The 13,680-nt window shown below is 51.8% G+C and overlaps 1 protein-coding gene across 6 annotated transcripts in view; it reads right to left on the reverse strand.

Moving 5' to 3' along the window:
• Positions 1-13,680, reverse strand: part of NAXD (NAD(P)HX dehydratase) — a 45,710-nt gene that overhangs the window by 3,601 nt on the left and 28,429 nt on the right. For 5 of the 6 annotated variants that reach the window (XM_067713126.1, XM_067713124.1, XM_067713122.1 and 2 more), the window contains exons 2-5: positions 11,356-11,506; positions 9,425-9,470; positions 8,459-8,547; positions 5,310-5,418 (exon numbers count right to left, since the gene is read on the reverse strand). In XM_067713126.1, the coding sequence (XP_067569227.1) occupies positions 5,310-5,418; positions 8,459-8,547; positions 9,425-9,470; positions 11,356-11,459 (348 nt within the window). In that variant the 5' untranslated portion in view covers positions 11,460-11,506. Of the gene's footprint in view, positions 1-5,309; positions 5,419-8,458; positions 8,548-9,424; positions 9,471-11,355; positions 11,507-12,858; positions 12,991-13,680 lie in introns of all 6 variants that reach the window. The other variant, XM_067713125.1, reaches the window with a different exon arrangement.

The following is a 13,680-nucleotide window of genomic DNA, read 5'->3' on the forward strand; positions in this document are numbered from 1 at the left end:
ATCAACCAACAGGCAGGAAACAAGAAAGCAAATGCATAAATAAGCAGAAGAGACTCCGTAATGCTGGGCCCCGGGAGCTCTGAACACAGGAGCTGTAGAAGAGAGACTCTGTAAGGCCGGGCCCCGGGAGCTCTGAAGACAGGAGCCCACGGGAACCACCACGCAGTGCTGGGTCCCAGGCCAGCCCACAACGGACAACCCTGGGCCGGCACCTCCAAATTTCCAACAGATACTAGCCCTCAGGATTTGGAGCCGAGAGGCCTGAAGTCTCGGGAATTCCCCAACTCCTTAGTTTTTATCTATTTCTCATAAGTAACACTTCACGTGCTTTCAAATGAATGACCGTAGTAATGAACAGCGCATCACTTCTCTCTGAGAATGCTATACTACAAGTTTGAGGTTTTTTGCTTGAAAATTATACGTGTGTCTGATCAACATGACTGCTGATTATCATGCACCAGTATCTCATGACAAGGGCATTTACGGCCACAGCACGAGAAGAGGACTCCTACCCGATAGATACTACGTAACAGAAAACTCTATTAGAAGAGAACGAATGAGATACATGACAAGCAGGGATAATTTAAAACACTGGGAGATAAGCCCACGTCCGTGAAGTAGCAGTGAGGAGTGCAACCTCACCCAGCACGGCTGCCCTGCCCGACGGCCTGTCGCACCTGCCGACGCCGGTCTGAGTGCTGGGAGTGTGCCCAAAAGCCCCTTCGGTGGAGGGTCAGGGTACAGGGCCCACGGAGGGCTCTCTCCTTAAACAGTGGAAATGCTCTGTCTGCTTGCCCTGAGTCGGGCATTACTGTTAGAACCAATTCAGATTTTCTGAGTCTCTGTACTTTCCTCCTAGAGCTCTTACAAAGACAGCGGCCCAGTGAACGTTCAGACCCGGGAAACGTGAGCCGACACCACGGAGAGCACATTAGTAACATCGCACAGTGTGACACTCGGCCTCCTGACGCAGAGAACGGAGGGCTGGTCTTGCTTCCATGGCTCAGAGGGCCTGTGCACTTGACGCTGTCACGGTCACGGCATCTGGAGGGTCAGCGCCACCAGCACGTGCCGTGCCGAGGCAGCAAGCCCTGCGCACACACACACATCCGGACAGCAACCTGCCCTAAGGGAAGAACGGGCAAACGCAGGCGCCAGCCACACACAGGTCAGGAGGGCTAACGTGGAACAGGGAGCTTTCTACACACGAGGAGGGGGAGTGAGGAGTGGCAGCTCCCCAGAGCACATCCTGGGAAGGGCAGCCCTCGCTGGAGAGCAAACTGCTACAAGCTTCTGGAGAAATCCGGGAGCATCTCTCAAAAACGTTTCAGTTTCGCACTGTGTGGCTGGACCACACTGACCCCACTCAGTGTGCTCCATCTCAGGCCCGCAGCCCTGCCCCTTCCCCTCCCGCGTGAGTGACTGAGCTGTAGCCCACTCGCCAGGAATGCGCCCAAGCCGGACAAGTTCCCTATCGACTTGACCATCTTTCTCTGATATGAAAACTGGAGGAGTGCCTCTGCAGAGACCCGCCCCCCCCGGGGCGGGGGCGGAGAAATAAAGTCCAGTTCCCATCAGTGTAGACATGCGTCTCACTTGGGGGTCAGATTCTTTCTTCAGAAATCCCCTTGGACCCCTTCCGTGCAGCTAGGGACACCTGGGTCATCTTCCACCCGATCCTGCCTGTATGTCAGTCCCCACGTAAACTTCAGAACTGCACTTCACTCAGGTGCCTGCTTCGTTTTTCAGTCTTAAAAGTTCCTTCTCAGTTCAGAGGATGTTATTCAGTATCTCCGCCTTCCACAGATACTCTTTGATTCAGCAATGGAACTTCTACAAATTTATCCTAAAGAAAACACCCAAAAGAAACAAATAGATATACAGAAATGTTCAAGGCATCGCTAATAGAAAAAAATGCTGTAAACAGCTGAAATGAACTAGTTAAATACATTACAGCATATTATGATGAGGCTATAAAAAATAATGAACATCTGCATATCCTGCCAGGAAAAGCCTCCAAGACACATCCATCCATCCAGGAAAACAACACGCTGACAAAGAGCCCAGACACTAGGCGGGTCCGTCCAGATCCTACAGCCACAAACTCTGGCTCAAAACCAGCTTATGAACTGGAAGACTCAATATTGTTAAGACAGCAGTGATCCCCAAATTGACCTAGAGATTCAAGGTGACCCCTACCCAAATCCCAGCTGTCCATTCTGCAACTGACAAGCTGAGCCTAAAACTCATGCAAACTCACGGGACCCAGAATAGCCAAAACAACGCTGGAAAGAAGGAAGTTGGAGGACCCACACTTCGCGATTTCAGAACTTACTGCACAGATACAATACTCAAGGTAATGTGGTTACTGGCACGAGGACAGCTGTACAATCGATGGCACAGAAAGGAGAGCCCAGAAATCAACCCTCACACTGATGTCAACTGACTTCCAACAAGGATGCCCAGAGAATTCACTCGCCCGAAGAAGTACTGGGACAACTGGATATAAAACTGGACTGAACCCCTTCCTTAACACCATACACAAAACTTAACTCAAAAGGGACCACAGAGCTAAAAGAATAAAGCTCTTAAGAGAAAACATAGGAGTAAATATTGCGTCAGGCAAAACTCTTAGATAAGACACCAAACGGAGGTGTCGTATGATCCAGCTTCTCCAGTCTAGGTATATACCCCACAGAAATAAAACCATAAATCCACAAAAGACCTTGGAAATGAGTGCTCACAGCAGCACTATGTGTAACAGCCAGGAAGCGTAAACAACCCAAATGTCCATCAGCTGACGAATGGAGTTTAAGAACGCGGTCTCTCCATACCACGGCCCATCACACAGCAACGGAAGGCGTGAAGCGCCGACAACCTGCCACAGCAGGGTGAGCCCTGAAATGACAGACACCACACAGCGTAGGATGCTGTTCCTACGAAGGTCCAAAACAGGCCAGTCCACGGAGACAGAGAGTAGGTTAGTGGTCACCGGGGTGGAGGCTGGGAGGAACGGGGGGCAAGTGCTGACGGGTGTGGGGAGGAAAACGTCCTCAAGCGGACTGTGGTGATGGCTGCAAACTCCGTAAATATACCAGAAGCCACTGAATTGTACACTTTAAATTCGTCCATGAGTGCGGCAAAGGTTACTGCCACAGCCACCCCAGCCTTCAGCAGACGCCAGCGTGGAGGCCACGGCCTCCACCAGCAATACAGCGATGTCTCACTGGAGGCGCAGATGGCGGTCAGCGCTTTGCAGTCACAAAGTACTTGTAAATTAAAGCACCTACACTGTTTTTTAGACATAATGCTATTGCACACGTAATAGACTACAGTATAACACAAACGTAACTTTATCTCCACTGGGAAACCAAAAAATTCACGTGACCGGCCTTATGACGAGAATTCACTTTATTGCAGTGGTCCGGAACCGAACCCCCAGTACCTCCAAGGTGAGCCCGTGCAGAAGTATAGTGAAATAATCACCAATCCAGCTAACCCACACAGCTATCACCTCCCCGGGGGAGAACGTAACCTCTCCCCACTGCCCTGACGCCCCGCGCCCGGCAGCCACCCTTCTCCTCTCTGCTTCTCCGAGCTCACCTATTCTGACTCCACACAGAAGTGAGATCGCGCAGCGTCTGTGCTGCTGCCCACTTCACTTAGCACCTCGTCCTACAGAGGGTACATATGTTTTAACCAAACCGTTTGAAACAGGCAATAATAAACGGACCAACTATCGACACTAAAGTTGAAAACACATTCCTGCTCCACTCCATCCCCAGTCACATGTCACGGCCACTGTTTCTCCTCAGTGATCATTCATGGGCTTGAAGAAAGTGAAATTTCCAGCCCCAACTTTAACCCCAAAGGCTGGAAAGATTTTCCGTGGAAGGGACCCTTAAAATTCACGTTCTCACTCAATTCTGGTAAAGCAAACACACGTCTGCCTTTGAAAATGTTCTTTACCCACAGATTGCTAGGCAAGTCCAACCAACGTCACAGCACCCTGCACCTTCTTTCCCTTGAGCTTCTGTGCAGCTTAACTCAAAAAGCAGAAGCTGGGCCAGGAGCCCCTCCAGCTGCTGAAGCAAGTGGCAAATCAGGGCCACCATGACCGCTAGCCCCCTCGAGGCACGTGGCGACACCTCCCAGGGCTGGAGCTGGGGCAGGTGGTCTGGGGGCACTGAGAAGGGCCCCAACGAGGGCAGGGAGAGCTCAGCAGGTCCCTGAGATGTGTCCCCTCGGAGAGTGACACCAGGGCAGTGTCGGAGGACCTGGGCAGCAGGAACACACAGAATGTGGGGTTGGTGTGCCAACCGAGCTATTTCCCCTGATCCAGGATAGCATTTATTTCTATTTCAACTTTTTGAGGCTAAAAAATTAGTTTCATCTTCTTAGATTAAAGCAGGCATAAAGTTTCAGTAGTAAGGAAGAGCATAAATGATCAACGAAAAAGTAAACGAATGCACGTGTACCCACGAGGGTGAACTAGGGTCTCCTGCCCACTCTCCCATCACCCAGCGCCGGCTGCGCTGGCTTTAGCTGAAAAGGACGGCAGGGGACAGAAGAGAGTGCAAAGGCAGCAGAACAACTGGCCCGTGGGGTCCAAGGCCCAGGGATTTCTAGACCAATGAGGACCTCAGGTGGTCAGAGGAGCACCAGGTTAAGAAATTAAACTAACAAGGGCTTTCAAGAGGACCCGCTGACGACACAGAGCTAGAAGCACCAGAACACCTTTCACGTTTCCCTCTAAGTGCACAGCTCACAGCAACGGTGAGGTCACCAGCAGCACCCTCTCCCACTGGCTCGCCGTGACAGACTCCCACTGGGCCCAGCCGGGCACCGCGCAGAGCGCTGCACAAAGCGTGGCCCTCGGCCGGCCCCGGGGGGCACTGCGCCCTTACAGCGGGCACCAGGAGCAGGCTGCCAGGGGTCCCCAGCAGGAAGGGGTCGCGGGGAGGTGACCGCGAGCCTGAGCGCACGCCCGGCCACTGCTAACCCCGCTCAGCCCGGATGCTGGGCTGGTCACGTCGGGCCCCATGGAGACTTCCTCGGCCACAGCCTGAGACCAGAGCCCCGGGAGCGAAAGAGGGCGCCGTTCAGCGGTGCCCTGCTCTGGTTTAAGCACATCCCTACCTTTACGCCTAGTGTCTCCTCTATTCCCCAGACCACGTTCTATCGGTCTCAACTCCTCCTCCAAGACGCACACAGAGCAACAAACAACGGAAAATGCAATTCCGTCAGACTCCCCCGATCTAAGGGCCGAGCCTGTGGGAATAGGCGTGGTTAATAATTCTACACGTTACCTTGACGTTTTCCAGAAGAACGTCGTCTCTGCCTAAGCCAGGCCCTATGACCAGGGCGTGCAGTCGGGGCAACCACTTTTCCACATCTTGGACGGCACTGGGGCTGTCACTAACAAAGGAAAAGAAGGGCAAAAGAGCTTGAAATTTTCATCTTTTGTTTACCTTATTAATGAAACTACAGATTTTTCCAGATTTTCCCCCAATGTCCTTTTCTTGTTCCAGGACCCCAGCCAGGACCCCACCATAGTTGTCTAGCTTTCAACATTCAGATGCCCCTGAAAGCATTCTGCTAAGTGAAATGAGCCCAAGAAACACAAATAGCGTATGCTCTCTCTTATATGTGGGACCTTTAAAGCAAACAAACAAAACAAAAACACCGCAAAAACACAACACCAAACTCACCCATAGAGAAGAGACTGCCGGTTGCCAGCAGCTGGCGGGGTTGGGCGGGGGGGACTTCTGGGTTTTGTTTTTGTTTGTTAAAGAGCAACAGAGCACTGACACGTGCTACAATGTGGACACCTCTCGAAAACAGGATGCTAAGTAAAAGGCGGCAGACACAAGACCTCACAAATGTCTGATTCCACGCATAAGAAATGTTCAGAAAAGGCAAATGTTCGGAAACCAAGCAGATGAGAGGTCGCCTCAGGCTGGGGTGGCGATGGGGAGGGGCTTCCGTCCTGGAGTGGTGGGAGCGTCCTAAGATTATCTGTGACGTAACAACCTGGCAAGCATACCACAAACCACTGTACAATTAAAGTCAGTGGATTTTACAGTGAATCCTATCCCAGTAAAGCCGTTCCCTACACACACATTAGCAACGGTCCCGGGAGCAATGGTGAGAGAGACACTAATACACAAGGACTGATGGGGATCGGAGGCGGCTGCAGGGAGGAGGGGCACTGGGTCAGTGGGTGGAGTTTCAAAGGAGCTGGAGGTTTTGGAACGAGAGGTGATGGTCCGGGAGGACGCACGTCCCACCTCCAGACCCAATGGCTGGGGGAACAAAGGAAAAGCCACCTCCACTTAGGAGGCTCGCAGGGGAAGCCACCCGCTCTGGGGACAAGCAGACAAGAGAAGGAGGGAGCAGCAGGGGCAGGAAACACGGTGAGAAAGTGCTGTTTTACAGGAAACGACAAAGAGCATGATGTATGGCGTGATGTGAGGGCAGCATACTCTTGGGGATGAAACTCAAGCACGGAGCCTCTCACTTGCTGGGCCCCTTCCCAGGCCCCGGGAGGGACCCCAGCAGTTTAGTCGAGTGGTCCACACGTTTCTGTGAACTCCGCAAAGGTAGGCAGAGGATCTGGGTCTCACCAAAGCTGAGGCAAATGGAACTTCCTTCCCATCAGAAAGAGAGTCAATAATGCAGGGTATATAGTCATGATCATACTACACTTTTTTTCTTTTTCTTTTTTTAAAATTAAGACTCACGGGGGAAAAAGTACGTAAAACACGTTAAAATAAGACACGATGACTCATTTCAAAATGACCTGTGCCAGTCTGGTTCCATCACACAGGCGCACAGATGCAGTGCAGGCGCACTCCTACCCGTGGTGCAGACGTCCCCACCTCAGGCCTGCAGGGAGGCGTGTGCCCGGTGGCGCCCCGACCCCCCGCAATATCAGGAGCCCTCCTTAGGCCCAGACCTGATGCCTGCGCGCTACTCTGAGGCCCGGCCGCCACTCTCAGGGCCCACAGGCTACCAGACAGCCTGCCGCGCCCCCCAGCAGCCCCGCTCGGGCTGCCGGCGACCCCGCACTGGGGACCCCACACTGGGAGCCGAGGCCTCGTGTCTGGCTCCAGGCACGGGCTCTTCCAGGACCATCCGCAAAGCTCTCCACTCGGCCCCAGGACGCCCTCCAGGCCCCTCCAGTCTGCTCCCAGCCGCCAGCGCGCCGGGCCCTCCCGACCCACACACAGCTTCGCCTCCTGGTTTAAACCAGCCCACGCGCTGACAACTCCCAGATCTAGGCTCCCCTGCCCACCCCACGGCTGCCGGCACATCAGCAGGCCATGGAGATGACAACCTGCTCAGCCCACACCCTGGTGGCTTCCCCACGCTCCTGCCGGTCTCACGGCCCACCCGCGGGAGGGCGGGGCTGCACTCCCCTGCTGTGGCCAGGCTCTGACCTGCTCCTGTCTCTAGCCCAGCATGCAAGTAACCCCAGGGGCTTATCACAGCCTCCCAGTGGGACCCCTGCTTCCGCCCTGGGCCCCAAGGGCCAGAACCCTTACTATGACCCCCACGACCAGCAAAGCGTGGCCCTGAACCTCTCTGGTCACCCAGCCCCTCCCAAGCACCCCAGACTAAGTGTCCCCAGCAGGCCTGCAGCATGAGCTCCCACGCCCGCTCCCCACCAGCCCCCGTGTCTGCGCCTTCACCGGATGCCACGCCCTGCGCCACTGCCCACGGCGACCCTAGGAGCACCCGCCACACACACACACGCGCGCGCGCGCGCGCGCGCGCGCGCCCAGCACTCCCCGCCCCGTCCTCCCTGCGGTCCTCAGCACCGCCTGACAAGCTGTTACCTCACTTGTCCTCCAAAGCTGTGTACGTGGCCCAGGAGACGCTGACCACGCGGGCTTTTACATGTAATTAAAATCAAAGTAAAAACTCAGCTCCCGAGTCCCACTGGCCGCGTTTCAAGCTCTCAGCAGCCACAGTCTCGCACAGCACCGAGAGAAAAGCTTCCCCGTTGCAGAAAGTTCCAGGGCACAGGGCTGCCCTGGAGAGGAAGCTGCACGGGAGCAGGTCTTGGGCTGCCCAGTCAGATGCTGTCCCCGCGGAACCCAGGACAGAGTCCAGTAAGCGCTTGCTGAACGATCGAACGGTCATTACTGCTGCCACGTGAGACTCTGTCACAGGCAGGCCCACGGCCCCTCCTGGGCCTAGGACCCTCCGGCCATTGCCGACGGGCCACAGGGGCCAGCCCGGGCAGCCCTGGTGCCCAGGTCTCCTGCACACTGTCTTATTCTGACTACAGACGCGGGTTCATTATCGTTCCCTCGCTTCTTCTGACAGCACCCTCCCACCTGCCCCCTCCCTGCACCGCGGCTACTGCACAGCGGCTCCACGAAGGCGCAGAGACCCTGTGACCCAGGAGAGTGGCTACAAGCCCCGCGCCCGCCGGGGCCCCACTACTCACAGAACCGGGTGAACGATCAGCTCCGGGCTGTACGACTTGATCACAGGCGCGGCATCCTGGGTGGTGAACACGTGGGACAAGTCCGCGCCCTGAGGAGGGGCACAGGAGGCCGGCTTAACGCGGGATTCGCCCGACAGACACTCAAGAGCACTGGTGGCTCTGGTACAACCGTGCGAATTCCGCAGCACTGTCCCAAAAGAAAAGCACTCACTGCCGCAGGTAACCCACAGCCAGGAGGCGGCTGAGAGGCCTCCGGCTGGCGGCAAAACCTAAGAAAGGCCTGGAAAGAGAGGCGGACTTCTGCTGCCGCCAAAGAGGCAGGTGGCCCCGCCGGCTCAGGTGGCATCACGATGAGGTCCGCAGAAGCACAGCCCATGTCACAGTCCCTATGCCACTGGGCCTCCAGGACTTGATCAAAACGCTGCCGTGACAACTGCCAAGGTTAAAAGAGGTCCACTGCTTATGCTAGGACTGAAAAGGCAGCCTGGATCACTGTGGTGAAGTACAGTTCTAAAAAAAGTTTAGTTTAAAAGAAAATGAGTCCCGATCCAAGTTACTTTGTGGCTGCACAAGAGGTCAGGGTAGATTTAAAGGTACGTCTCTCTTGGGCTTCCCTGGTGGCGCAGTGGTTGGGAGTCCACCTGCCGATGCAGGGGACACGGGTTCGTGCCCCGATCCGGGAAGATCCCACATGCCGTGGAGCGGCTGGGCCCGTGAGCCATGGCCGCTGAGCCTGTGCGTCCGGAGCCTGTGCTCCGCAACAGGAGAGGCCGCAGCGGTGAGAGGCCTGCGTACCGCAAAAAAAAAAAAAAAAAAAGGTACGTCTCTTACCACGATTACCCAAAATGCTATTCAGATTTCTCTGAATATTGAGAGAATACTCAGAAAACATTTGCTTCAGTCATATTTAAATAATCCAACTCTTTACTAGAAAAATCCTGAAAAAGAAGCTATGAACAAACATACCACTTTGAGAGCTGAGATTGCTGCAAAATAGGGGGCTCCAGTGTACCTAAAAAGAAGACATTTACAGTCAAAAACTTCTGAGAATGAGGCAAGCACACCAGGCTTATCAGTAAATTACACAGACACGCAGCACCCGGGCACGGCCCAACCCCCTGTAGAAGCTCGGGAAAAGGCTTATTAACACGGATCAGTCCCAGGAAAGCCAATCTTTCCTATGAGGCTCTGAACCATGTCAGGAGAGGCAGGTCCTGGCCAGGTGCTCCAAGGTCTCTCTGAAATGCTTATGTGCAAACTGAAGCCTTGACAGATGGCTTCAGGGGGCTGTACAGAGGTCAAACTTATCGAATTGTACATTTATAACATTTGCAGCTTGCCGTATACCAACCAGACCTCAATAAAGCTGTTAAAAAATGAATCTCCTAGTGTACAATGGTTCGGCAAGATTTACATCAACCGGAATAAAATGGTTATTTTCTATACCAGGAATAACTGATTAGAATATATGATAGCATCTACCATGCCAGCAAAAATCATAAAGCATCTAGGAATTAACCTTATAAAACACATGATAACTCTGTGGGGACATTTTAAAAACCTATTAAAGAACAGAAGAGATGTACACTTGATGAGAGGACTTAATATTATAAAGACAACACCTCTCTAGACTAATATAGACACAGAAAGCACTTCATTTATCAGAAATGCACACAGACACAAGTAAGAGAAAATGCAACACCAACCGAACAAGACTGGGGTTCTATTAGCAAGGATGGTAAGGATGTGTGTTAGGGGAAAAAACAAAGCAAAACAAAACAAAACCTGGAGGTCTGAGAAGACAGGGAGAGTTTCCCAAAGGCACTGCAGAGAAAGACAGTGTGCTCGAGGTGACCACAGGCCGGAGCCCCTGGACTGGCTGGCGCCCCAAGGAGCAGGACCCACCCCCAAGAGCAACGGTGAGCAGAGGCAGCGGTCACCTCGGACATGGGGACAAACGAGAAGAGACTCGCACGCCTCTCTCCTGCTTCCATCCGCTTGCTCGGAATCGCCTGTAACTGTGCTTAAGGGCACTTCAAGCACAGTGAGGAAAATCCGTGAACCTGACATCAGATGAGTGACGGTAACTGTTACGTCAATCCCAGGGGTGAAGAGCTTTGCTAACCCGAACAGGGAAACGCGCTCAGGGCACGCTGCACGTGTGACAGTCTCCCCAGGCAGAGCCACGAATTCGCCCGAAATGCCAAAGGACAGGACAGCGGACATACACACTCACCCCACAGTGTGAATACAAGCCTCGCTAACAAAAGAAATACATCCCCCTCACTTAGAGCAGTCACTGTCACGTTGGGTAAAGAAACACAATCCAGCTACACGTTATTTTAATAAGTACAGCCAACTACATGCTAAACTGTTGAAAATACAAGGCTAGGCAAAGAGCATATCAGTGCAAACAGAAAGGAAGCAGAAACTGAATGGTAACCAAGGTCGAATTTAAGTCAAAGGCAGCAGGTATCACAAGCAAGGACAAATTACAAATCTTTATGTGTCGACACAGCAGCATAATATATAAAACTAGAAGAGAAAAAAGGCCTCGGAAAAAACTAGGATCTGTCAAATTTCATAAGGAACTTGCAGGAATATCTTTAAATTAAGAAAGGAAAGCAAGCAGATGCTGAGTGTCTCTACCTTGACTACAAAGTAACCAAGGCTCACAGTAACGAACACCGTCAGTACAGAGCACAAAGTAAGAAGCAGCAGCCTCACCCAATCGGCGCCCCATGCTTTCTCTGCTACTCAATCAAACGTTCATCACTGAAAACTACTGCCGGAATATCAGAAGACACTCGGAAATGACCCCTGGGGTCCAAATGGACGGACGGAGGGACGACAGGTAGGTGACAGCCAAAGAAGGACGCTGCGTCCGCGCAACTTACTCTGGGCAGCCTCCCACCACGCCTATCCTCCCAGCTTGCCCTTTGTGCTTCCAGGCGGCCAGAGGAGGTACCACATTCCTCACCAGCTGCAAAGCAGCCTCCATGTCCGTCACTGAGCGTGCTGTATGCAGTGGAAATGCTCGATTTAAAACTGAAAAACAGGAAAATGTTCAGAAAGGTAAGTGTCTACCAGCATACATCAAAAACAGACTTGAACAAAATACCCCATTAATCAAAACACTTCCTAAAGCTGGCTTACTATGAATGCTGTAGATTTTTATCCAATGGTTTCATCATTTCATTTCTATAAGCAAATGCTGTTCAGAAGTAACAACACAACACTACTAATACCGTCGCATGGACCAGATTTACTTCGAATGCATCAGACGTCTTGGAAGTCTACTTAAGCTTTCAGAAAGTTTTTTTTAACGCACTGTTACTTAATGAACTACACATATTTCATCGTAATCTTCCTTCAAGTTTATTAGGTCTCTTCTCCCCTTTGCTACTTTCCACGGTCTATTCAAGCCAGACAGGTGGTTCATGTTATTCCCAATTCATTTTCCAGTCGTGGTTCCAACACTCAATTAGATAATCAAATAACCTGGAAATGGCATTCTAAATAAGGAACACATCTTACACTGGGTTCAAAGTGGCATTTTAAAATAGTTTGATCATTGAATTGTCTATAAATAGCTAATTTTAATTGGCCTTTCTTGAAAAACTTCCTGTGTTGCATGTTTTCCCATATTATTAAAAACAGCTCAGCTGTGAGAGAAATCCTGTGTTCTATAGAGCCCAATGTATGAATAGATAATAAAGCATGCATTTTCTCTAGAATTAAAGGATCTTTGCTGATACGAACAACATTTTCACAAAAAAGGCATCCAATATTTTTATCTTCCCATTATCTCAGCAGCAGAGGAAAACCAGACGTGGGTCACAAGTCCAAGTGAAGAACAGAGACTGACTCAGCTCCATACATATGGTAAAACAGCTTTATCTTCTATCACTCTTACAATTTTACTTTTCACTCAACGACGTTACTCACGTAATTTTCCTTAATAAGCAGATGTAAACGCCTCCTTAGCCAATATATCAGATGGATGCTTAGACCCAAGATGTCCTACCTTCTTCCAAATCAACACAGGATTAAAACTCCAAACAGAATCACCGTAACCCTAACCCTTTGGCCGTGAAAAGGCACAAGGCTTGCTCAACCATCAGTCCAGCCCCCGACACCTCTGCCCCGGGCCAACCTGACGCAGTGCTGGGCCACAGAGGCGCTGACCTAACAGAGCAATCAGCTCTCACTCCCCGCCCCCGGCCCCAACCTCCCGCACCCCAGACTCCCAGCCACGCACTCTCTTCGCCACCGTGCACAGCGGCCCTGAGACACTCTTGCCTAGGCTCCCTGGCCAGCTGCAGGACAGGAACCGCAGCTGTTACAGGCGGATTTCAGGACGGCCCTGCTGACCACTGACGAGCTGTCTGTGCGCTTACCGTGGTGCTTGCCATGCATCTGTGTCAAACTTGAACACACCTGGCATAAGGTGACTGGTCAATGTGAGGATATCGGAGAATGGTCTCTCCTCCAAATGCCCCAGAACAATAAATACAGGTGCTTTTTAAAGTCTGGAAATTGTAAAGACAGAATCCAAACTCACCAGTCACTCACGGATCGTTCTGAGTCCCTTACAATGTTTTGGGCTTATTAGCTGCCATCACTTTAAGCAGCCGGCCACACACAGAGCATCCCAAGACCACCCCTGCACCTTCTGCCTCCACAGAAGGAGGCATAGCCCCCACCTGTGACTTAAGGGCTGGCCTCCCACCCTCAACCACCTGGAACAGAGTCTGGCACAGAATAAGCCACTCAATAAATGCCTGATGAATTAACGGCATCTTGCCTCACTCTCCTCATTGGGAGCCAGTTTATCCTTCTTTTACAGACAAGGAAACTGAGGCTCAGAGACAGACCTGTGAAGATGCTATGGTTACGAACGGATAAGCCAGGGCAGAAGACACCATTTTACCAAAATGCTGCCATTTTCAGGCAGAAGAATTTTTTTTTTAATCAAATAATCACGCCACCAACCAAAAGACAAGTCAAATCCTTCTCAAATGCCTTCTGAAACCAATCTGGGATGGGTAAAAAACATCACTGTTGAGAAGTACAGCGTTTTCACTTTTTAACTGCAATTATATGACTGCAAAGCACAATCCCCCCTGCTCATTAGGGTTTTGTAACACTCACCTGAGATCAACACCTGTTAGTGAGAGGGCCAAAGGAAGGTCAGTTCAACTTCCCTATACTCCACAGAG

The sequence above is a fragment of the Pseudorca crassidens genome, chromosome 18 (genome assembly GCF_039906515.1).
Source record: "Pseudorca crassidens isolate mPseCra1 chromosome 18, mPseCra1.hap1, whole genome shotgun sequence".
Classification (NCBI taxonomy): domain Eukaryota; kingdom Metazoa; phylum Chordata; class Mammalia; order Artiodactyla; family Delphinidae; genus Pseudorca; species Pseudorca crassidens.